Source organism: Phragmites australis, chromosome 11 (assembly GCF_958298935.1).
Source record: "Phragmites australis chromosome 11, lpPhrAust1.1, whole genome shotgun sequence".
Classification (NCBI taxonomy): Eukaryota; Viridiplantae; Streptophyta; class Magnoliopsida; order Poales; family Poaceae; genus Phragmites; species Phragmites australis.
In genome coordinates, this window is record NC_084931.1 from 29397555 (window position 1) to 29422753 (window position 25199).

Sequence of the window (25199 nt, forward strand, 5' to 3'; positions counted from 1 at the left end):
AGGCAGGAAGCGTCAACACTTCGTGGTGCAGCAGGCGGCTGCACGAAAGGATGTTGAGCGGGCATTTGGAGTGTTGCAGTCCAGGTTTCCCATAGTCCGTGGAGCTGCGAGGTTGTGGGATCAAGAAACCCTCAGCGACGTAATGACATCGTGTGTTATCATGCACAACATGATAATCGAGGATGAGAGACCGGGAGGAGCTCTCGAATACGTCTACGAGGGTTCGGGCGAGGATACGGTGCCGTCTCACGAACCAACCCCCCCCCCCCCCACTTCAAGCATTTATGGAAAGGTACGGGTAAATTAGAAGCCAACCAACGCATCATCAACTCCGTGACGACATAGTGGAGCACCTGTGGCAGATGCAAAAAGGACAGTAGACCTATTTCCATCATGTAATGTGCTTAAATAAATGTAATATGGTTGGACGTAGTTATGTGTCGCATTTCATCGTGTAAAAATTTATCTCCAGGTATTGTAGATTCTGATGTGGCTTCCATGGTTTTATTTTGGCATATGGTACTTTCAGCCACAGTTATCACAACATTTTGTCTATCCAAGGTAATAAGTGAACAATGTATGGTTAGATTCTTCCTCATAAACACATCCCTGAGCACTTGCATTTCACAGCTTCTCATTGCACAAAGTTCATTGCATCAGGAAGTTCGTCGCAGTACCTACATAGTTCAAGCACCACGGCTGCTACTTGGTCCAGAAGTGCATATGCATACACGTATAGCAGCAAAATGATAGCAGCAAAATGATAGTTCCAACTTGGTCCAGAAGTGCACATGCATACACGTATAGCAACAAAATGATAGCAACAAAATGACAGCAGCTACTTGGTCCAGAATTAAACCTGCATACAGGTATAGCAGCAAAATGGTAGCAGCTACTTGGTCCAGAATTGCACCTGCATACAGGTATAGCAGCTTCTTGGTCCACAAGTGCACATGCATACTTCCAGGTACGAAGCAGGTTCAGTACAGGCAGAACATAGAAATTGTTCAAGGTCCTATGGAATTGAAGACAAAGTATGCCGTAGATGAAAAATTCTATCCTCAACAAATACAGCAACCATAAAGTACATAAAGGATACAAAGTTTGCAAAAATGGGCAACAGGACTCAGGGGGCAGATTCAGCTTGGCGAGCAGCAATTATGCTTCGGCGGAGGCTCCTGTAATATGCCTGCTGGTCCTCGTCCATCTGCGAAATGTCCATGCTCATTATCTCCCTCTCCTCCCTGATCTTTTGCCTCTCCTGCTTGACCTTTTCCAGCTGCACACGCTCCTCCTCAAGGCGCAACCTCTGCTGCTCAATTCTCAACATCTCTGCAAAGCGATCAGCTCGTTCCTTCTCAAGTTTCTCCTTCACAGCAATTTGCCTGTTAAACATCTCAAGCACTGGTTTTGTTACCGAGGTAGATGAAGACGAACCGCGAGCGAGGTCCTTGGCCTTGTTGCGACCTGCTGGCCGATTCTGCCGGCTGCTCCCGCTGGTATGCGTGGCAGTCGCCCCTTCACCTTCGTTGCAGCTGGGGGAGGACTCTCCCTGCTACGTAGATACCGGGGTTCCCTCTGCCCCAGTCTTCTGCTTCTTGCGAGACGACTCCGTTTGCCATTTAGGATGGTGACGTAACTCGACCCAGCAAGGCATCAATGTGAACTCCCTTTTCTCAACTGCTTGGAACATCTTACATGCAGTAGCAATCTGAAATGGGATGAAATCAGATTTAATTGAACGCATTGCATGAATTGAGACTACACATTTCAAAATAATGATGCTTACCGTGTCTGCCTCTGTCATCCCACTCCTCCTATTACGGAGGGCCTTAGCATAGTGGCCGCAGAATCGCTGCACCATGCCGTTGACGAAGGTCCACCTACCCTGAAGAGACTTCTTGTTCCGAGTGCTAGGGAAGTCCTTGTGCTCGTGGAAAAATGACTCGATCCTCTGCCAGAAAGCCCCCATACTCTGGTTGCTCCCCACCACTGGATCCATACTCACGTTTAGCCACGACTTCACAAGATGAAGGTCCTCCTGGATCGTGTAACTGCTTCCACGACCACTTGCCGCTGGCAACTCATTCTGTCCTTCCGGATGCTGATCTTGTGCCGAAGAAGGCTGCGTCCCGAAGAAGTCGTCTTGGGTGGGCGCCACAACATCATCCCACGGAATGTCATCTTCATCACCCCGAAGAAATGGGGCGTACTCCATACTGCTCCTGCAATGTGTCAGAAACGCGATGAAATACAAGAACCCGGCACTTTATTTGACAAAGACAGTAGGCACTCTCAGTTAAGCAATAGGTGATTAGATTATCTCAGTACAAACCATGAACTCGTTCGGTCAGTACAGAACACTATGTTTATTACCACTATCCGGACAACAATATACATAAAGCACTTCACTGCAGACGCCACGACCTATCGGATTCTACAGACATAGAGTCCACTGAATCTCCACACAACAGCTCATCGGCGCTCCAATCCACAGGAACAATGTCGTTGCAGTCGACGTCCTGTGAACCGGACCCTTCCTCCTCCAAAGTGCTGGTGGGTAACACTTGCTTGCGGTCGGCACCGGTCCGCAACGCATCTTCCACTTGGAAGACGAGCATCTCCAATTCCCCTGCAATGTTTTCGACCTGAAGGAGAGCTCGGTTCAGGTCGACATCGGCGGGGGTGCTCTCCGTACTCAAGTTGTCTTTCACGACGTTCTTGAGTTCCGCCGCCATTTGTTCGACTTGGTCCTGCATTTTTGAGACAAGAGCGGCAAGCGAAGCAGCGTCCATCTACAACCAATGAGAGCAATGGCTAAACTGAGAATCTATTATTATTACCTACGAATCATGCATACATTCTGTACATTTCACTTTCATGTAACTTTGCAGGTTGATTACTGGGAGTAAGGAGCAAAGGTGCACTGCGAGAAGAAGATGCCACATATACTAACAATATATGTAAAATGCAGAAAATGAGATTTGGACTGTGATAACATGGTTGCACGAACTAATACACAACTGTAACATATGCCTTTGCAGCAAAGGTACCTTCAAATCAGCTGGTGGTACTCATACATGTGCATCATAATTACAAGGTTACAGGTACAGCTACACTTTCCATAACTTGGACTGACCAATGAGCATAGGATAAGCATGCATGTCAAACAAATTTATGGAGTGAGCATGTGTCACTGACCACTACACAAGAAGAACATATAAATTATGTGGCACAAGTAGACCATTTTACATATACATGTTGTGAACACTGTGACGAGTTGTATGCAGGGGCAACAAGCATAGTGAGCACTGTGACATAAGAACAACATTTCATTCAGGGAAAGTACTGCATATCTGGAATATGACACAAGGCAATTAAACACAAACAATGCCAAGGAAACAAAACAGAAACAATGCCATGCTGTCCCAAGGCGTCCATGTACATGTTTGCAACCATAGTGTACTGCATATATATCATTTGGCAACGAAATAAAAGATGACCAACAAAGAAATTGCATCTTAATACTGTGAAGTATACTTTGACAAGCACAGGAGTGACAACTAAAGTTTTCTGAATGCCTACTGCAAATCTACAATCCATACTCTGAAGTATACTTTGATTCATGCGGACACACCGCTACATAATCTGTCCAACCGAGGCACACATGGATCTGGACACCACAGCTCTACTCCCACAAGCACAGGATTGAAGCCTACAATCTGTCAATCTCTGACGACGAACCCCAGCTAGAACCAAGCTTCATGGTGTGCTAAGGAGGGCTGCTACTTCGTACCCAATCTACTCCCAAACTATGGTTCTACAGGCAGGTTGCCACCCAATCCCTAGCGCCGACAACACAACCACGCTCCCCCCGTCGGCCACCGCAACTACTGGATCTGAGAGGCCCGAGAACTTACGTTGCTGCTGACGTCGTTCTTGGTGCCGTCGCCGAGCCCACGGACGGCAGGGAAGATCCAAATGCCCGCGCCGGATCTGCTTCCGACGTCTCCTCCTCCGCAGGGACCACCGCCGAGGACCCTGATGTTCCGCGCTTCCGCCGGAGTCCCAACCCGCCCTCCTCACCGCCGCGCCGTCTCGCCAGCTCCTCTTCCGCAGCTTCGCGGGAGCAGCCGCCCCCTCTCCTATCCGCTCGCGAAAAGGCTTCCTGCAGAGCCATCTGCCTTTGCCGACTGTCTTCCCACCCTGCAACCCTGTCGCACCGGATATGGCCTCCGTTGGAGTCATTTGCGGGCGCCCCGAACCGCAAATCGGCCGCAACAGTTGGATGCCGCACGGATACCGTATCCGTTGGAGTCGGTCTAAGCCATTTTTCCCGCGGACGCTCCGGTGACTACCTAGGCGAACGTCTCTATCGGCTGCGACATGCATGCGCACCACTGTCACGGTCTCACGGCCAAGGCTGCGATGAGTCGGTGCCGCCAGTCTGTGCGTGCCACGGTGCCACCTAGCTACCACCTGTCACAGTGGAGCACTCGCCCTAAGCTATATATATCATATCAAAAGCGGAGAGCCGTTAGTCCATGTTTTTAGAAGATACCGTGAACACGGATCCTGGCCTGGGCAATCAATCTCGCGTTTTCTCGTTCTGTGAAACAGAAAACAAAATCCATTCATGCATGCGCGGCAGGCTTAATCACTCCCTCGCCTTTGTTCGAGGCACGTTGGGCAAGAAATCAGGTCTCCAAGTGAACAGTACCTGACCCAGTGGAACGAGCAGACCAGGGAAGTTGACAAAACAGATTAGTAACTTCAGAAAAAGAATTAGCTCTACGGCAGCCCTAAACTTGTTGGCTGCCGACGGAATGCTTGAGTTGCTTTTGGTGTTATAATGCTTCTTCCTAAGAAGAGTAATACCTCTAAAATATTATAATACTATCTAATATGTTTGTTAAATGTTAATTTTAAAATATTCATTAAAGTTGACACTAATATGATTGGTAATGTGACTGAAAATATAGTGCGGTCTACACAAACTGTATTTATGCCTGGTCAAAATATTATAGAAAGGGCTATAATTCTTCAAAAGACTATACATGAAATGCACAGGAAAAAGCTAAATGAGTAATCTAAAATTTAATTTTGAGAAAACTTACGATAAAATTAAATGGTCATTCCTTCTTCTTCTTCTTCTTCTTTTTAGATAAAATGGTCATTTCTTCAACAAACCTTAAGAACAAAAAGGGTTATCAGAAAAATGGTGTGAGTGGATTCAAAGTTGTATCTAGAGGGAATGTAAGGATTAAAGTCAATAATGAGGTTAACCCATTTTTTCCAAACTCACAAAGGATTGAGATAAGGAGATCCCAGTCACCTATATTGTTTTAGATTGTGAAAGATATGCTAGGAATATTAATTTGAAGAGCAAATAATGATGATCAAATATTAAGAGTTGTACCATATTTGGTGGATGGTGATTTGTCAACTCTACGATATGCAGATAACACTATCATTTTCATAGAGCATAACTTAGAGCAAGCAATGAATATGAAGCTTCTATTATATGTCGTTGAACAACTCTCTAATCTAAAGATCAATTTTTATAAAAGTGAATTATTTTCTTATGGGGAGGCAAATGAATGTGCAAACCAATATACACAACTATTCGGGTGTAAAATTGACAATTACCCATTCAGATACCTTGGCATCCCGATACACCATAGAAAGTTACAGAATATAGACCGGAATAGAGTAAAAGAACAATTTGAGAAGAAATAAGTAGTTGGAAAGAAAAGCTTATGTCTGCATGGGGCTGATTAGTACTCATTAACTCAGTATTAAGCAGTCTTCCCGTATTTACAATGTCCTTCAAAATACCTCGAGGAGTGCTAAAAAGGCTAGATTATTTACTATCTAGGTTTTTTGGCAGGAGGGTAATCATCAGAAGAAATATAGACTTACAAAATAGAATATACTTTGCTAACATAAAGACCAAGGGGGATTAGGCATAGCTAATCTATCGATCAAAAATATATATCTCCTTAGTAAGCGGATTTTTAAGCTATTAAATGAGGATGTGATTTGACAAAGACTGCTCAGGAATAAATACTTAGGAAGCAAGGCTCTAACATAGGTAGAAGGAAAACTAGAGGATTCCTATTTCAGGTCAGGTCTCATAAAAGTTAAAAGTAAATTCCTTAAGTGGGTAACCTTCTAAATATAGAATGGCTCCTAGATAAGATTTTGGAATGATACTCAGTTAGAGAATAACACTCTCAGGGAGCATTGCTCTACAATGTGGTGAGGAAAAAAAAAGCAATAGTTGTGGAAGTAATGAGATTAATACCTCTCAACATTTCCTTCAGAGCTATCATTAGAGATAAACTACCTGCTTGGTAGGATTTAGTGTATAAGCTAGTTGATATTAATCTTTCTCAAGAAAGGGTTCTTTTAGGTGGAGTCTGCATGTGAATAGACAATTCTCAGTTCATTCCATGTACCAACAAATTATCAGTCAACCAGTTACAATCCCTAATAAGTGGTGGCAGCTCAAACCTCCTCTTAAAATAAAGATCTTCTTATGGTATCTAGGTCGAGGAGTTATTTTGACCAAAAATATGATGACCAAAAGAAATTGGAATGGGAGCCTAAAATGCAATTTTTACAATCACAATGAAAGTTTACAATGTCTCTCTTTTTTGAATGCCACTTTACCAATTCAATATGGAGAAGTGTCCAAATTGTTTTAGGTATAAACAAACCTACCATCATTAGCCATATGTTGGATGGATGTATGGGAGGCATAGGGGAAAGTAAAATAAAAAGGATTTTAGTTAGTGTGGCTGTTCTATATTGGGCTATTTGACTTTGATGCATTGGTATTGTCTTTGATAAAAAAAAATCAATGACATCATTTTATGGAAGCACTTTTTAGGGGCACTTATTGGCTAAGATTTTAGAGATGGTTACAGAAGGAGGAAGACAGTGATGAGACCCTCATGGTGTGCGAAGTATTGGAAGTGGCGGCCATGGATTTTGCGCCAAGAACGAGTGGTGATTTAGTAGTAGGCTATGTGATAGTTAATTTCCTTTTTCATGTGGTCTATTATGATATTTTCATTCTATCCAACTTTTAGCTATAAGTTGAGATGATGTAATAACGAGCAATGATATATACATCACACGATTAATTTGGTCATCGACCAGTTGTCCCGCTCCGGACGTAGACTCGATGGTGGAGGCCCAATAGAAGCTCACCCAAGATACAAGGCCATGTAAGAGTGTGTACGCTTGTGATGTAAGCATGACGCTATATAGCCATATCGAAACGAGTAAAGGAGGCATTGAATAAGAAGAAACATAACCTTCATTCCCCTTCAAGTCTTGTAATCCTTCCTACTTTCCTGTTCTTGTTGAATCCAATTCTATCCCTGAATTTCTGCTATGTACCCTAAATTCTATATAGCTGCAAACGTTCTGGCCCATCCACCACGACCACTTTATCAGACTCCAACGCAAGCAAGGCGCTATGTATCCGGCCACCAAGTTTCTACTCGATGTATTGGACAAGAGGTCCAAGGATTCAGACCTCAAGCTTGAGCAGCGGTTCAAGGAGAATGACCTCAAGTGGGAGCATCAGCTAATTGATCTGGAGTAGAATGAAGCGTGTGTCGAGGCCCTAGAGTCGGTGGCCGTGTCATTGGAAGCATGAAAACCAAAGCTTGAGGCAACGGTGAGCGATCTCAAGGTGGAGGTCAAGACGTTGAGTAAGTAATGGGACTGATCGATGCACATCTAATCCCAGCTACTCTAAGCCTACTCACACAACCGAAGTCGACTGCGGCGCTCACCTCTATCAATTAACCAGTCGACGGCCCCAAAGAGCACCACAAGGAACCAATTCACCAGGAAAGCATGTATGGATCGGTCACCACCCTCACACATCTCAAGTTATTGGTAAGTTTGATCCTAGCCCACCCATTCCACCCAAGTTATTTAATGTATCACCTGATCATTCTGCATCTAGAGTTCATAGCACATGTCATGTGATAGTTTGCATATATGTATGATAATTATATTCATACAGATACAAGGTATATTGGAATGAACATCAACAATAGAACACAGTTGCGATAATTCCTTTATTCAATAGTACTTAGAAATGTGGCGATTGTTTTCATCCCACTGGCACAACTACTAGTACATCTTTTTATTAGCACCGTGAGCATATTCCTATTTCACTCTTGGCAATGCAACCTAGGCATGCATGTCACTAACACCCCATCAATCATCTTATCTCACTACTATAGAAACACCATTTCTTACCTCTTATTATCGTCGATTCAGCTAGATCCATCGATAATAAAGTATGACTATTGGTTCTGGATAAAAACTGGCATAAATAACCGATTAGGGAAAAACTGGCGTGATAGTGTGGTGGTCGGATATTTCGCCGCAAAATCCTAATCCGAAGAAGTATCGAGAACTATTTATTTATTTAAAAAAAATCAAAAAATTTAATACTCCAATGTATCGCCATGTCATGTCGTATCGGATACGACAACGTAATTGAAGTATCGGTGATTCATATGTCGAGGCCACCGTACAGCGAAGGCCTCAGACGTCCAGTCAGCTCTCGCCCGGTGTTGCCCCAGTCGTGCCATGATCAAGGTAGCGACCTACGCATTCTCGCCCGTGGACGAACTTCCACCAGGAGTGGGGAACCTCTCCCTTAGTCACCGAGACCAGGGATCGATGCTGCGATCCCCGTTCCACGGTTCCTCGTTCCAAAATGCGGGTCACGGACAATGTGGGTCATGTGTCTGGGTTGCGCCGGGGACACGATCTGGAGAGCGCGGGTGCGGGGGCTCAGGCGATGGGAAGAGAGCTTCGACGGGCAGGATCTCCGTCGACGGCAAAGAGCGCTGGCGGTAACCTCTTGTGTGGAGAGGGCAAGCGGTGGGAGCATGGGCGGTCGTGGCGGGAGAGCGCGGGCAACAAGTAGGAAGAGGATAGCTAGAATGCGTCGTGGAAGTGAGGTGGCCACCGCCGCCATCAGGGGAACTGTGACGCGGGTGAGAGATCGAGGGAGACAATAGAAGGGTGGCGGCTACCAAGCGCAATTCTTAGGCTCGGCATCCAAAGACATGGAGCGGCTGATCTGGAAAGTTTGGGCGCCACCAAAGTGCAAGCTCTTTTCATGGCTTGCATTCCATAATTGAATTTGGACAATGGACATGCTCATTAAGAGGGGGTGGCCGAACCAGATGACCTGTACTTCATGTAGAGTCACAGATGAGCCAGCGATCCACATTTTCGCACAATGCAGATTCTCCAAGCAAGTTTGAGAAGCAATCTACAGTTGGTGCACTGAGAGATCAAACTGTACAACTGTATGGGACGCATTCGTCACCGTCAAGCATTGGTGGAGCGCAATCGGCTCCCTGCGAGGGGTGCCACCTAGGGCCTTTCATTCCCTCATCATCCTTATAATTTGGGAGCTTTAGAATGAAAGAAATAGAAGAGTTTTCCAACACCAGGAACTTTCGGCGATCGCCTTGGTGGCGAAAATCAAGGAGGAAGCAAGAGCCTGGTGCATTGCGAGAGCTAAGAGCCTAGCGTCTTTTCTTTCGTTGCCCTAGTTAGGGTCCTTTTGTTGTTTCTTGTATTTAATAGTCTATTTTTACTCTTTTCTCCTGCTCTATTAATGTAAAAATTGGCAGATCTCTTGCCAGTTAACTTTAAAAAAAAAATAGAAGGGTGGCGGCGCTGTGAGGGTGTGTGTTTGATGCTTGTTGTTTTGTTTTTTTTCTTAGAGGATGCCGTTGCTAGAGTTAAACAAGTTGGTGGGCTTTGAGTAGGCTGAGCAGGCTGGCAGCCCATTTATTTACTGTCCTTTTTTTCATTTTCTTTTTCTTTCTGATACACTTATAATATATTATCTATATCATATCTAACTTATATAATAAATAGCTATTAAATGTGTCATGGTTCCATACTATTATTCCAGATTTATTAGAGATCACGTTCCGCATAACAAACTATCATCTCGAAGAGGTATACTCCCATCGTACCTTACTTTTTTGTATGTAATATCTCTTCCTCGACCCCATCCACCTAGAAACCTGATAACTAGGACCTCTCCACGGCCAAGGCTACGGATGCATGGCGACTTGAACACGTAAACGCTGCCCCGAAAGGGTACCAGCGCTTCCACATAAATCGACACAGGTAGCGTGTGCTGTTTATGTATATATGTTTTCACTGTTTGGTTAGTAGTAGTACTACAACCCTGCTCAGCTCAAGTATATCCGGGCACGGCAGCAACTAGCATCTCTTTGTTTACGCCTCTAAGCTGAAGCATGGCAGCAGCAGAAACTGGATGGATAACTCAAGGCATTCTGTTGTCTGATCACCGCTAGCGATGTAGTCTTAACTTAGTTCGTCAGTCAATATAATTATTCAGTGCAGTGGTACCTATGGAAAATGGAGGTTTATTTGACATATGACAGTAATCACTAACAGAAATCAAGTGCTAAAAGTAAAAAAGCGCCAATTACCTTTCAGTCAGACACTTGTGTTTTGCCCACCTAAACGAAATTTCCACTCTGCACTGCACCCCTCAAACCCCATAATCACATAGACACCAGCAGGTAACCACTGCCGATCAAACCGCAGATCCCCACGGTTCGCGGTGCTCTCTTCTGAAGACTTCGTGCAAATGCAGCCTGAGTTGGCAGACTAAAGCTAGTCCTAGCAGTGTGCTGCCGCTGCAACCGTTTCAGGCAATTGGCAATGTAAGAAGAAATTCAAAAGATGCCGGGAACACTAACCAAAGGCAACTAATCTCACGTTCAAGTCCTCTCTAAAAAGTACATCAATTCACGTAGGCAGGATTAATCACTGCTTCGCCTTTCCTCCGGTCACGTTGGACACCATCTCCCTGAGGAACCTGGCCGACTTGGTCACAGGCGAGTTGGCGGCCATGAGGTTGTACAGCATGGTCTCCACCTCGCCGATCGTCGGCCGCCGCTTCAGCCGCGACACGACCTTGAACTCCCCCTGCTTCGCTGGGGCGTCGTCCTCCACCATGAGCACCCAGCTCTCCCCGCCGAACCTCCCGCCCTCGACGCACCGGAGCAGCACGCCCCGCTTCTTGCTTAGCAAACCCCGCACCTCCAGCCCCGTGAAGGAGTACACCACGTTGAAGGAGCCCACGAAGCCCCTCGCGCCGGCGTCGAACCCCTCGCCCTCCTCCTCGTCGAAGCTCCACGCCGGGTTGAACAGGACCACCGGCCTTGGGTCCAGCGCGGCGGCGGCGGCTTTCACCTTCTCCACCTGCGACGGACCGGGCGCCAGGAACACCGCAGCGTCGCAGGCGCTCAGCGAGTCCTGCGCTACCGAGCCCAGCTGCGCGTGCGCCGTGGTCGAGTCTCCCCAGTTCTTGAACTCCCGCAGAGCGACTGCCAGCGCCTCGGCCGAGGGCCAGACAAGAATCAGCCTCGCCGGCGCGCCCTTCCTCTTTACCCCGGCGGCGCCCGTGAACACGTCGAACGTGAGGCGCGCGAGGGAGCCCGGCGAGTCGTCGACGACGGGGATCTCGGCGCGGAACCGGGCCTGCCGCTGCCTCTTGAGCTTCTTGAGCGGGACAGAGTTGTTGAGCGGCTTCTGCAGCGCCGTGGAGAGGCAGGACCGCGCCTGGGCGACGGCCTCCTCCCTTGACGACGGCGGCGAGGGTGCGGCGCCGTCAGACGGCGTGGACGCGGACGAGCGGACACGTTGCGGCGGCGGCGGCTCGCTACGGAGGGAAAGACGTAAAGGTGACAGGCGCGATGGCGCGGAGAGGAACGGGCGCGTCGGGAGTGGCGGGAGCGGGGGTTTCAGTGCGACCTTGGAGTGAGCAAGGTTGAGGAGGTTGTTGAAGGCCATTGGAGCGGCCGCGCGGGAAGCGTCGCTGCGAGAGAAGATAAGGGGTTATCTGCCCCATGGGCCTCACCATCAGAAATCGACTGGCACATGAGCCTCCATCGGCTTCCATCTATCGACGCCACTCGTCCCGGATCGGACGGCCCCCACGGATCGTAACGATCGCTACCAGGTGCCGGTCTGGATCACTTGGATTTCACTAGGATGGACGGATCGATCACAAAGGAACACGCGATCAAGTCGACTAGTTGACCAGCGGCGTGTTTGTGGTTGTCTGAATATCTCTAACTTAGTTTAGTGAATACATATAATTTAAAAAAATATATATTTGTTTATTTATATTTACTATTTTAGTCTGGTATCGATAGATACAAATATATCATTTTAGCTTTATTCCACAGCTAACTTTATCATATTTATAGCCAAGTTATAGATTTTTAAATAGTTATTTAGTTAACTGTCACAACTATAATAAATCACACTTTATTAACTCCTAGTCTACACGTCGTACACTCAATTTTTTTACTAACATTGCCATATTTATAATTAAAAAATTTAACCATATTTTTTAAAACAAGTCACACTTAACCAAGTCGCACTTAGTTAACACGGGCCCCGGGCTGCTATCGATTCATATGGGTCGATGATCCATCATCATCTGAGCCGTATGCTACAGGTTATGGACCAAACCAGACCGGACCGGCGGTTCGACTGGAAAAAAACAGAATCGATTCGTATCTGTTCGTATGCTACAGGTTATGGACAAGAAACGAAAAAGATAAATAAGCACTAGTATGTACTCTTTGTCATGCCCAGCATTATAAACTGTGCAGCGAAACCATTATAAAATGAGCAACGAATTCATGTCTTCGCTGCGGCGGAAATAATCTGCAAAGCAGCTGTTTGGGCCTCAATACCAGGTATTCACATCACAAAGCATACCCCCACAGTAGTAGAACTCAATCCGGTTTGTTTATTGCACCAAAGATGAAGAAATATAATTCGTCCCCACTAATAGCAGCCAATACTTCGAAAACTAATACCGTAGCAGTTCGTTCATTGTATCAAAGAGTGAAGAAATTATGTCAACAAATAAATAAACAGAGAAATACCTGTATCATTCTACCTATACACAGTCGCATATCACAAACAAAGTGACTGACAATACAACTCAACACAGCTGACAATGCACTAAATTTTTGGATCACATATATACATATTGATCCATGAAGTTATTCTCGGAAACAATGTAAATAAATATAAAAGGACGCAGGTAAGCTGCTGCAGGAGTATTGAACTTCTGGATTTGAAGCCACTTGATGGTTTTTACTTATCAGTTCAAATGGAAAAAAATGTAGATTTTAGTATCAAAGCATATGTTAGGCATCCTAGGGTCGGACGACAGCAGATGGTTCCTTTTGGATAGGCAATGTCCCGGCAAAAATCAATTCACTGCTGCTCCCTCCAGCATTCCATAGAGGAAATGCGGGAAAGATAAACAGACAAATCTCACAAATTATAACAGAGAGAAACTATTCAAAACAATTGCAGGTCATATTTCAAACTATGATATACGTATTCAGTTTACTGGACATCTTATATACATGCACACTTCCTTTCTACTTCGATTGCTACAGGTATGCAGGTTACAATTCGGTAAAAGTGACCCTACATGCTTAACAGTTTTTGATTGAGGTGTCTTCAGAATTGTTCATCGCTCGGATCAATATGTATCTGCTTCGATTTATTTTCCTACAGTTTTAACATCACCATATAATTTGCTCTCCCTGTCCCACTTTCAACCTGAGTTACAAGAGGGGCTCAGCACTAAATTATTGTGTAGTACTGCTGGAGTGTTGGCCCAGAGCTGATACAACAGCAATAAAAAATCTGGAGCCACTTCCATGCGACCAATATAAATTCACCAATGTCATAAGGTAATTAAGGGTCATTGATCAAATAGTACTAAAACTAGGAAAGATTAAACACATGACACCATTTCCCATAATCTAGTGAGATAAATCACAGAGAAGAATTGTGAACAGCTGGTTGTTTTCTGATTCAACTTGACCAACTTAACTAGACCCAAACAGACCATCTAGTGTTGCAGAACTGCAAAGCGAGGACAAATGAACTCCAGCAAGCCATAATCAATCAAAAAATTGATCAACTGGTGTGTGAAAAAAGAATCGACGCTACATGGATGACACATACCACAACAGTATTTAGGGTCTTTAATATGTTCTGCAACTTAGAAGATAAAATTGTATGAAGATATGTTGTTACAGACACCAAAGGCAGAAAACAAATTTTGGCCAAAGGGAGCGAAGCCAAATTTTGGCCATGCCCTGAAAATTTAGTCTCCATTTAGTTTGAGGCCAAAAATTGGTCATGCCTCAAAAAAATTTAGCCGGCCAAAATTTTTCTATAGAATTTCTAGGCAAATCTCCAAATCGTCCGCCAAAATTTTTGGATGGCCAAATTTTGGTTTGACCTCAAACCAAACGCCATTTTGACAGCCAAAATTTGGCATTGTCCTGATTTGGTCTCTAGTCAAATTTTGGCTTCGCCTGTTGGGGCCAAAAACCAAACAGCCCCATAGACCGCAAATGCTTAGTTCAAGTCTCACAGGGGGATAATGTTTCCATGCCACATAACGGTTAGGTGCTTATCAGTGATGACAAAGCTATTCAAGTATAGGTTCAATGTTTGATACCTTCTGTCCTTCCCTAGACAACAGAGAATACCCCAACGCCCTATCTTTCCAAAACAGAAAACTCCGGCAACGGAATGTAGTGATCTTTGTAAGATTTCAATGACCAGTTCTAGCATTATGACACCACAAATAACAACTTCCACTGAGGAGAAACCACGATCGTTCTAACTTCCCATGTAGATTGAGCCTCCATCTTGATATAAATTTTTCCAATCACGCTGTAACTCACCCACAAAATACAATGCTGTTACCACACCCTCAAAGGTAATAAATCCATTCAGATGCACTGATTTGGTATTTTCGTTACTGTTCGCCTAAATTGGCTAGCTAGTTCATCTGAGAAAAAAAACCGGCAAACTTGACCAATCAAACCATTATCACGCCAAGAACGCATGACCAGCAATGACAACTCAAACCAAGTAACAAACACATCAATATCTCAAGTTTTATTTCAATGTGCATGGGTAGCAGACTAGCAATACACCATTCAAAGATCACACCTTTATACCTATAAAATCTGGTACATTCCAGATGAGGTGCTCTCTCCCCGCGGTCAGAACACGATGCGGAACAGCGGCGCGCCCTCCCTGGCGGCCGGCACCAGCTCCCAGCGGCACGGCTCGAGTTCATCCGAGACGGGGCAGTACCCCGCGAGCGTCACCGCGGCACCTGACTCCGCCGCGGACCCGAACTCGAAGACGGTCGCGTCAGACGCCTGCCGCTGCCGCCGGACCTCCACCGCCCCGTGCGCCGCCGCCGCCGGTTCGTCCCCCGCAACCGCCGCGGGCTGCTGTCTCCGCTGCTCCGGCGGGCCGCCGCCGCCACGTCGCCCTCCCCTCCACCACGAGAAGAGCCCCATCGGGAGGGAAACGAGATTGGATTAGGGTTTCCGTGGAGACTGCAGAGGAACTGATGAGGAACAATCTAGTAACTGTTTATTAGAGCTCCCAATCCAAATTCTGTGGCACAGTAATTCTCTATCGAAAATGATTCTATGCACAAAGTCATTCTAAGTAAAGTTTATGGGGAATATGATTTTACGAGAGAAATGAATTAGAGAAAATTAATTTTTTATTTATAATATATAGTTTATTTTACAAATCACTCTCATATAATTACTTATATACTACTGTTTAGCACAACTCGTAGTAATTCTAGTTAGAAACTAATCTAAAAGTTCACCAAATATAGATGGCAATAGGTACGATACTCATAAGTAGAAGCTATATAAACTCATACTTGCCAGCTAATTTTCAAATCCACATTCATACCCTGTGCTCACCATCTATGGACATCACATACCAGCGGGCACACCTGTATATCAAGAATATAGTAAACAAGCATTGTAAGATCAAGCATACAAACCAATAATAAACATATAACATATTAAACATATGAATAAATTTCGTAAAACTACACTACAATCGTCAAAACTACATTTTCCTCTCATGTTTCATAAAATTACACTTACTTTGTATCACTTTTATCACAAAACTACACTTCTTTTAGTTTAACTATCACAAAACTACATTTTCCACTATTTCACAAAACCACACTTATTTTGCATCACTTTATCATAAAATTACACTTCTCTTACTGTGAACAGATATGATAAGATGGGCCCACGCGTCATACTTACAGGCTTCATCCCTCACCGTATGCTGATGCGGACGACTACGCTGAAAGTGCATCTAACCCTTAAGTGTAGTTTTGGTAATTAATAATAATACCTATAGACTAACATTATTATTGAGAACTGTTAGCAGGTTGTTTTATAGGTGATGCATGGAGGAGAGATGTGTATCAAGATGAATGATCTTTAAGTGATACTCGGATAAGTGATGACAATACTTATGAACTAACAATTATGTTGATAATTGTATGGAGGAGAGATGTGCATGAAGATGAATGATCTTTAAGTGATGCTCGGGTAAGTGATGACAATACATATGAACTAACAATTATGTTGATAATTATTATTAGGATTATTCCATATGAGATGCATAAGAAATAAAGTATGGATTTATTGAAAAATACCATAAGATCAAAAGAAATATATCGTTGTCATTGAGCTCTTAGTGATGCTCATGAGATGAATGAGAAGCTCAAGAAGATTGACAATAAATATGAATGCTAATTTACTTGTGGAGATCAAGTAACTAAAGGTATAAAGTTATTAAATATATTTTATGGACTAACGTGAGTTGGGATTGTGTTTCATAAGAAGGCATGAGCTAAATTGAGATATTCAATATGCCAAATTGGAAGAGCAAGATCAAGATAAACTTAGTGAACAACTTGTGTGCTTGATTCTTACGATTCATACATAAGTGGTGAACCGGATGTAGATGATGTAAAAAAAAAGTATTCCACGCTTGACACATAGGAAGCTATCAAGTAAACTTCATCAAGCTTCTGGAGATCGAGTGAAGAACTAGATGGAAGCGAGAATGATCATCATCATCGATAGAAGAGGAGTTGATGATGAGACTTGAAGAGCTGTGAGAAGCATTAGGGCTTAGATGATGTGTTCGTCAAGTCCAATAGGATTGCTCAAGGCAAAGGTATAACTGGAATAGGTTTTCTAGTTTTGCAGGTCTTAAGGAGTTTGATGGGAGACCGGGTTATAGAATCGATAGCCGTCCTATCAAGAGGGGATATCGAAAGCGTTGATCGATTGTTATATCGAGTGCTTAAACCATGTGCTTAGTGCGGGATGTGTTTGTATTTAGAGTTCGCTTTAAGAGTCCAGAGTATCTAAAAAGTATTTTAGATCTAACCCTTTGTGTTGTCGACCTTAGTGGCGAAAAGTGGTTGTGGCCAAGTCTTAGTGGTGTTTGGCATGTTCTATGTGGTTCCTAGTTTGATCTTGGAGGATTAAGCTTTGGAAAATGGATAGAAGTGTCTGAATCTTCTTTGGAGTGTTCCTAGATTTGATACAATGTGCTCCAGATCATGAATTCAATAGGGATATGTAGCCCTCTGAATAAGCTTTTCGTAGAGTCCAAAATCGCCGAAATCGGACTTCAAGATCAAAAGTTATCGTTGTTTTCAGCGGGTCAACTGTGCTGATATCGGAAGTTCTGATTCCCAAAATCGAAAGTTCCAATGTCGATCGGAATTTCCGATGTTTTAGAAATCTTGTGCTCTCAGGCTTGGAGTTAGCTTCTAATTGGAAGTTCCGATTTGGAGATCGGAAGTTCTGATGTGTGATTTTTACCAGGTTCATGAGTGAGTTTCGTCTGGATTTGACCATTGGGATTTATGGGATCAGAAGTTCTGATTGGGGAATTAGAAGTTTCGATATGTTCAGTTTGAGTCCAACGGCTAGATTTTCAGAGTGGGGGTATTTATACCCCTTGGTCTCCTTAAGTGGGGCTGGTTGCTTGGTTGCCTTTTATGCGGCTTGTGTGAGGTGTTTGAACTTGGTGTTCTACCTTTGAGTGCTCCCCTTCTCTCTTTATTAAGATTTGATGTGAATCAAGTATTTGTGGCTTAGTGAATAGAGTGAGAGAGGTGTGAACGGTGTAGTACTTTGGTAGCCCATTGTTGTCGCATTAGTTGCGTGTGTTGAGCACTCGGCGTTGATCGTGCACGAGATTGGGAGTTTGTTACTTTTGGAGACCACCGTCTCCTAGATGGCTCGGTGGTGGATTATCGGTGATCTCCTCAAGTGAAGATTGTGAGAAGATCCGGAAGTGGTTTTGGAACTCACCATTTCGGGAGTAGAGGAAGAGTTGATCATAGTGGAGGCGAGGAGTGCATGTGTGCAACCTCGTGAGGAAAAGGATTGAAAAAGATCCGTCTCAAGTGTGACCGAACTTCCTCAACAGAGACGTAGGATATCGGTGGATATCCAAACTTCAGTAACAAATCATTTGTCCCCGTATTTACTTACTCTTGTGCATTACTTTTACATTCATGCTTGTATGCTTATTTGTACGTGCATATAGTTAATTTCGTAATTCTGAAATCTGCTGATTTGAACTGATCGGAACTTCCAATTTGGGAAATCAGAACATTGATGAACATTAAAGTAGAAACTTCCGATGAACAGTACCAGAACTTTTGATGAATAGTAACTCTAGAGTTTCTTATTAGAGTTTTGTTGCATATTTTGCTAGATATCTTTGTCACCCTAGGATTGTAACATTCACACTTATTTAGGTTGACTGTGCACTAGTTGAGCCCAGCATATTTAGGTTTTCAATTGTGAAAAATATGTTAGTTTTATTTCTGCTGCAAGTTTAGGTCAAATAGTAAGAGAGGTCGAAGTTTTGTAAAAATACCTATTCATCCACCCTCTATGCGATATTATTGTCCTTTCATACCAACCCCCACTAGCACCCCCACCAGCACCAATTTTTCGCATTCAAAAATTCAACTTACGCCAGATCGATAGCTTCCAAGAGAAGGAGCTCAAATGCCACATAGTATCTGCTAACTTGGCAAGTAATTGTGACATAGCGTAGTTGATAACGTCAGCAAATGGTGAGGACTGAAACCTATAAGTATGACACATAGACCCATCTTGTCAAATCTATTCACAGTAATAGAAATGTAGTTTTGTGATAAAGTGATGCAAAATAAGTGTGATTTTGTAAAATATGAAGGGAAAATATAGTTTTGTGATAGTTAAACCAAAAGAAGTGTCGTTTTGTGATAAAGTGATGCAAAGTACATGTGGTTTTGTGAAATATAAGAGGAAAAATATAGTTTTGTGATAGTTAAACCAAAAGAAGTGTAATTTTATGATAAAGTGATACAAAGTAAGTGTGGTTTTGTAAAATAGGAGGGAAAAATTCTAGTTTTGTGATACTTTTGACGATTGTAGTGTAGTTTTACAAAATTTACTCTAAATATATTATTCATGTTCTATACATGTTTATAAAACCGCATACAATATAGTTATTCTCGGTAAGGAGAAGAAACAAATAGAAACCCTAAGAAAGCGTGGATTTTATATATTAAAAATAAAATTGGCCAACATATCAGATGTGTGGAGCGAGTACACGGACGTAACGGACACGAGTAGGCTTATTTCATACCCATCTCTCTATACCTATTGGGTTTAATTTCAAACCCGCATCCATATCCACGGATAAAAAATTAAACATAAACCCGCACCCATTAAAAATTTTACCCACAAACACACAGTAAAATGTGCTCTAGCCATCCCTACACCCAAACATGCCCTGACTTTTTTATTTTTACATTTTCTAACATTCATAATTAAATAAATAGACCTCTGATGAAAAGATTTGCATAAATAGACGCTTACCTCCCTCTAAAAGAGTTACATCCCTTTCAGAGGGCGGTAAGCATGCCACAGTGGCACGGATACCTCTTACTGTCCTCTCAGAGGGTGATTAGACCCCACACTCCCCTTACTGCTCTCTAAGAGAGCGGTTAGCGCCCCTACCGCCCTCTCAGGGGAAGTTATCCCAGTTTTATTATAAAAATAACAAAAATCCCAGAAGTTATCTAAGATAAAAATAACAAAAATCCTAAAAAATATTAAAGTGAAGATAGAATAAATACATGTAAGTGAAATGAAAAAACCACACTGAATATTAGATAGAATATGTACACGAGATGAGTACATGGAATTTGAACATTACTCATAGCATGTAGGCTACATCTAAGATATATACACAACTTTAGTAATAGATTAAAAATAGTATAACCACCTTGAATTAAACAAGTATAATATTTAGTAGCATAGATATTACGGACGAAATGGCCCTTGAAGTTGTTTGTGCCTTATCTCACATTCCATCCAATGGTAATCATATTCTGGGGATTTTGGTCTACGTGATGCCTGTATATATGAAAAATAATCAAAGTTAGGATCCCAGTCATTTGCCCCGTCGTCAGAGAATTCGCAATGGCGTGGAGTTCTCTGAGGATTAAGCATGAAGTCATCATCGTCGGAACGAACCCCTTCGGTTGTGACGAAAGTGGTAGAAGCATGTCCTCTTGTGGTTGTTGTCGAATGACCACATCTTTCACGACGGCTCAAACCACCGCCTCTTTCACAACGATGTGAAGGTCTCGAATGACCACCTCTGCGTCTCTAGTTATGTCTGTTTCGCGGATTCGAAACTTCTCAACTTCGAATTGTATTGAAAAAACTGTGTATGTAATATTACGGACGTGCCAGTATACAGAGTATACAAGAGACAGGATACAATGTAATGGAATTGTAACTTTATTCATTCATATTGAATTCATAAAGTACATCTTTCGATTACAATTGCTTTACTCCTCAAACGCACACGCTATCTGACGATCTTCATGATTTGGCGATTGCTTTGTCTTGGTTCCCGTGGCCTCGTGAGGCTCTCCGGTTAATTACGCCCGTCTTCGGGCTACCTCCGATTAAGTGCGCTGGCGGTCGTCATACCGAGGTCGTCTCTGAGTCTGCAAGGCTATAGTCACACGCAACAAAGACCAAGCAAAGTAAGCGTTAGAAATCAAAAGCAGTAAAGAATGGGATAACAGTCTAGCATGAGCTTTTTGGACTGTTTATGTATCCCGGGTCATCATCGGCCTCGTAGGCCTCAGAATTATGTTTTTTATGAAGAGGTGGGCTAGGAGCGCGGCACGACGTGTAGCTTCGACCGAAAGCAGCAGCATGGCCACAACCGGGAGCTCCGACGCCGTGCTTGACTCACTAGTTCCTCTTTGGGCCTCGGACTTGTCCTCATCGGCCGACGGGCATGCCGCATCAGCGAGCACAAAGGCGGCACAATGGCACGCATAGACAGAGAGACAACACCATGGCCGGGCTAGCAACATCACGAGATCCACGGCACGACACCAGCACTGTTAGAGGCTCGCCGACATGGCCATGGCCAGGGGTCGAACGGAGCATGGTGCGGCATCAGCACACATCAACAGGACGAGCAACAGTCGGGCCTCAGTAGGCACAACGGCAAGTACATGAAGCAAGAGCACGCCGACGCGAAGGCCAGGGACAAACGTGGGCAAGACAGTAGCATATGCACGGCACGACGACCGGTCATCATGAAGAGGAAGCATCAGCGGCATGACACATCACAGACAGAGAGAACGCGACAGTCGGGCCTCAGTTTTATCATCACTGGCCCACGGCGAGATCTCAAGCATAGCAACCGCGCAGAGGGATCTCTCAGATACATACGCACGCGCATGATATGGCACGGCGAGAGAGACTGGCGGTCGAGCTTCAACAGCGCAACAACGAGCACAAGGCGGCACGATGGCACGCACACCACAAAGAGCATAACGGGGAAGGGAATAACAGCTAGGCCTCACCTCGGGTTGGAGTCATGGCGGCGACGGTGATGGATCAACAACGCGCTCGAGTCAACGGTGGGGAAGCAGCAGGTGTGGCGTTCCTCAAGGTTACGGCGCAGCACAAGGACAGCGATCCGCAGGGAGACAGGCCTCCTCCTCCTTCCTCTCTACGGGCAGTAGCAGGACCTTAGCGCCGGTGGCAGTAGAATGCGGTGGTGCAAAGGTTTGGTGCAGCAGGGATCCCTCCCCTCCCCAGAGATTGATACCCATTATATAGATGAGAGCTTGACTTGCAACCAAGAGATAAAGACCAAAATCGGTTAGGATAAGAAGGGGATTTGGTTTTGAACTTGATACCGATCCATTTTGATAGCTTCTAGATGGAATCCCTCGCCTATTTGGTCCGGATTTGGGGGGATTCGGATGAGGAAGGGTGCCTGGCTTTTGATCGATGTGGAGGCGGCTTGGCTGCTATGCCTCTCGGCTGGAGGAAGGAGAAGGCTGGTATGGGCCAGCTGGGCTGGGGGAGAGAGCAGGCCTGCTCAGGCTAGAAGAGAGGCAGGGAGGAAGATGAGGCCGAGTAGGCCTTCCCAGCAAGGTGAGCACGTGTTTGTTTTTTTTTTCCATATTTGCATGTGCATGCATGTAACATATACGTGTATATGTATAGCTCTTTTGGTATGCCTAAATGATATCGTACAATGTCTAGATAAGCAACCGTCACCGAAGAATAGATGCAGCCCTAAAAAGTTCTCGATGGGTTCGTTCAGCAACTCTTCATCACGAGGGAATACCTAGTATACGAAAAGAACATACGAAAATTTAAACGTGTCTTAGAAGTGCAACATAACAATTAACTGGGACATGTAATAACGATGAACATACCTTAATGTGCTCCTCGTATTGTTGAGGGTGTATAAATATCATGTGTGCTCTCTTGCTAAAATACTTTGCTATGTCGGCTAGTTTACACACCATGATATATCTCTGACGGCACTCTAACAAGTGTGTCTTAAGGTCCATGGAGGTCATAGAGCTTACCGTTCGCCGCCATCCCTCTGTGGTGAAACAGGGGCAACGAGTCATGGTCTGCCATTTCGACCGCACTTTGTTCAGGTTCTCCTCCTTTGAACACATCATCACCTTTTACTTGTGTCTCCCTCATAGTCTATAGGGCTATCATTGAGAATTTGAATGTCCACAATAAATGCCCGCTTGAGGAGGGAGCCATGGTTTGGTATTAGGTATCAGATGGTAGTGGTGTTTCAGAAAACTGTGATGCCATGACCTTCTCGTTGCCTCGACCTCGCCTTTTATAAGCAGGGATCGATGGTGTATGAACCAAGTGTAAGTATGTAATTTAGAGACAATGCATGCATTGGATACCTTCCTACAGCGAGCGGCCACTGGACTATGAGTAGTCGGCAGCATGTGGTCACATCGGTCTAAAAATGTGGCTGCGTGCGGTTTCGTCAGTTTGAAAAGTTGATAGCGAGGGGTCGCATCTCCCTAAAAAGGTGGTAGCAGGAGGTGATTTCACTCTAAGAAGCTGGTAGAGTGATGTCACATGGGATTAAGAAATGCATTACTGACATGGTAAGTAGTAATGTCTGAACTTGCAATACATAGAAAGCAGACATGTACAAATATGTAAGACTAGACATGTCGTATATGCCATTTGTCACATAGCTGACGAAGGCAGATCATCAGAGGGAGATACGAATATGTGAGGTAAAAAAGGTTTGTAGAATAACAGTCAGTGATAATTCATTCGAGTACGATTACATAACACAGTTACACTGCCATACGATACACACATAGTAAAGTTACAATTTTTGTAGCGTTAGGTATCATGGTCGATACAAAATGTAAGCGTGCAGTCATATCACTCATAAAAGGTGGCAGCGTACGATCACATCACTCATGAAAGGTGATAGCATGCGGTCACATCGATCATAAAAGGCGACAGCATGCTATCACATCGCTCATAAAAGGTTGTTTCATTAATATGAAAAGGCACTACTGTGCGGTCACATATAGTACATAGAAAGTACACACATCTGAATATATAAGACTAGTTTGTGAATCGAACATGCATCATGAAACAAACATCTAAGTTACGAAAGCAAAGATAAAATGCTACTACTGCATCCCCTGCTGTCATCGGCTGTTCCCACCATCATGGTCTCGTCGCCGCTGCCGCTGGTTCACCCTCACGTGGCCCCTAGAGTCGGCCACCTTGTCCGGTGGATACAAGGCCTCCTCCTGGGTCTACTACGTTAATAGTGGATCAATGGACAACTGGGATCGTATGATGACATCGTAGTCTGGTGTGCCTCTAAAGAAGTCCTTCACGAGGTTGAATGAGGGGTTCGACCCAGGCTCATCCTCCTGACTCGAGTAAGGCGACTGCGATGGTGTCGCTATCGTCCATGCATAATCACTAGAGGGGTCTATGAACGGATGAATGTATTAGATACGGTAAATGTGGAAATGAATGTATTAGTATAAATGCAATATTGTACCTGTATGGTATGCAGGGGCAGCTATAAACGACCAGGCCTAAGTGCCGAAGTAGGGTGCGAACAGTGGAGGTACAGATGAAGACGTCTCGGCTTTGTCACTGTAGTAACATGTGGAAGGATGATTACATTAGATATACTATTGAATATATTGAATGCGGCAGTATATTGGCGCCTATTACCTGATAGGCCTGCGAATGGTGAAGGTGTCGGCGCTGACCATGGTCTAGGTGTCAGCGCTGATAAGTGTGTAAGGGGAACGCCTGGATGCGTCCAAACTACCTCATCTCGCGGTGAGGTGAGTACTTCTCGATGTAGATGTCGAAGACGAGCGGCTTCTTCGTAAGCCAGTAGTCCTCGTCGCGGTCGCACAATGTAGACAGACCGAAAGACGCACAGTCTTGTATCATCAAGTACTTGTAGGGGGTTCAAACCACGTCCTCTGGACGCAAATAGTCGAACTACGACCTAAAAATCTCATGCGCGCTGTGGGCCTTCTCGTGCGCCTAGTGCAGCTATGGAGAAAAATAGTACGAAACCAGACTTAAAACATGTGGCAAGTAAAGCAGAGTTATGTTTCTTACGTACTCGACGTCGACACCACAGCAAGCCCATGGTGGGCCCATCCTTCTTGGGTTCTTGTACCATTCCTTAGAGTACAGGGAGTGGTCCACAACGGGCTGACCGATCATAAACCGCTAGTACGAGCACAACTGCAGCAGGAGTGGGCTCTCAAAAAAATGTGGGTTGTGGCTCCTTCTTTGTGCACGCATCGCATAAGGCCCGATACATCG

General features: G+C 44.4%; 2 protein-coding genes across 2 annotated transcripts; both read right to left on the reverse strand.

Annotated features, from left to right (window-relative positions):
- Window positions 1-10178: 10178 nt before the first annotated feature.
- LOC133885844 (uncharacterized) lies at window positions 10179-11931 on the reverse strand. The gene is made up of 3 exons (XM_062325604.1): window positions 10813-11931; window positions 10521-10730; window positions 10179-10437 (listed from the first exon to the last, which is right to left on the reverse strand). The coding sequence occupies exon 1, from the start codon at window positions 11887-11889 to the stop codon at window positions 10861-10863; it is 1029 nt and encodes a 342-aa protein (XP_062181588.1). The 5' UTR covers window positions 11890-11931; the 3' UTR covers window positions 10179-10437; window positions 10521-10730; window positions 10813-10860.
- A 3091-nt stretch (window positions 11932-15022) lies between these two features.
- On the reverse strand, window positions 15023-15536 carry LOC133885152 (uncharacterized). Its single transcript, XM_062324806.1, has one exon. The coding sequence runs from the start codon at window positions 15459-15461 to the stop codon at window positions 15156-15158; it is 306 nt and encodes a 101-aa protein (XP_062180790.1). The 5' UTR covers window positions 15462-15536; the 3' UTR covers window positions 15023-15155.
- Window positions 15537-25199: the final 9663 nt, after the last annotated feature.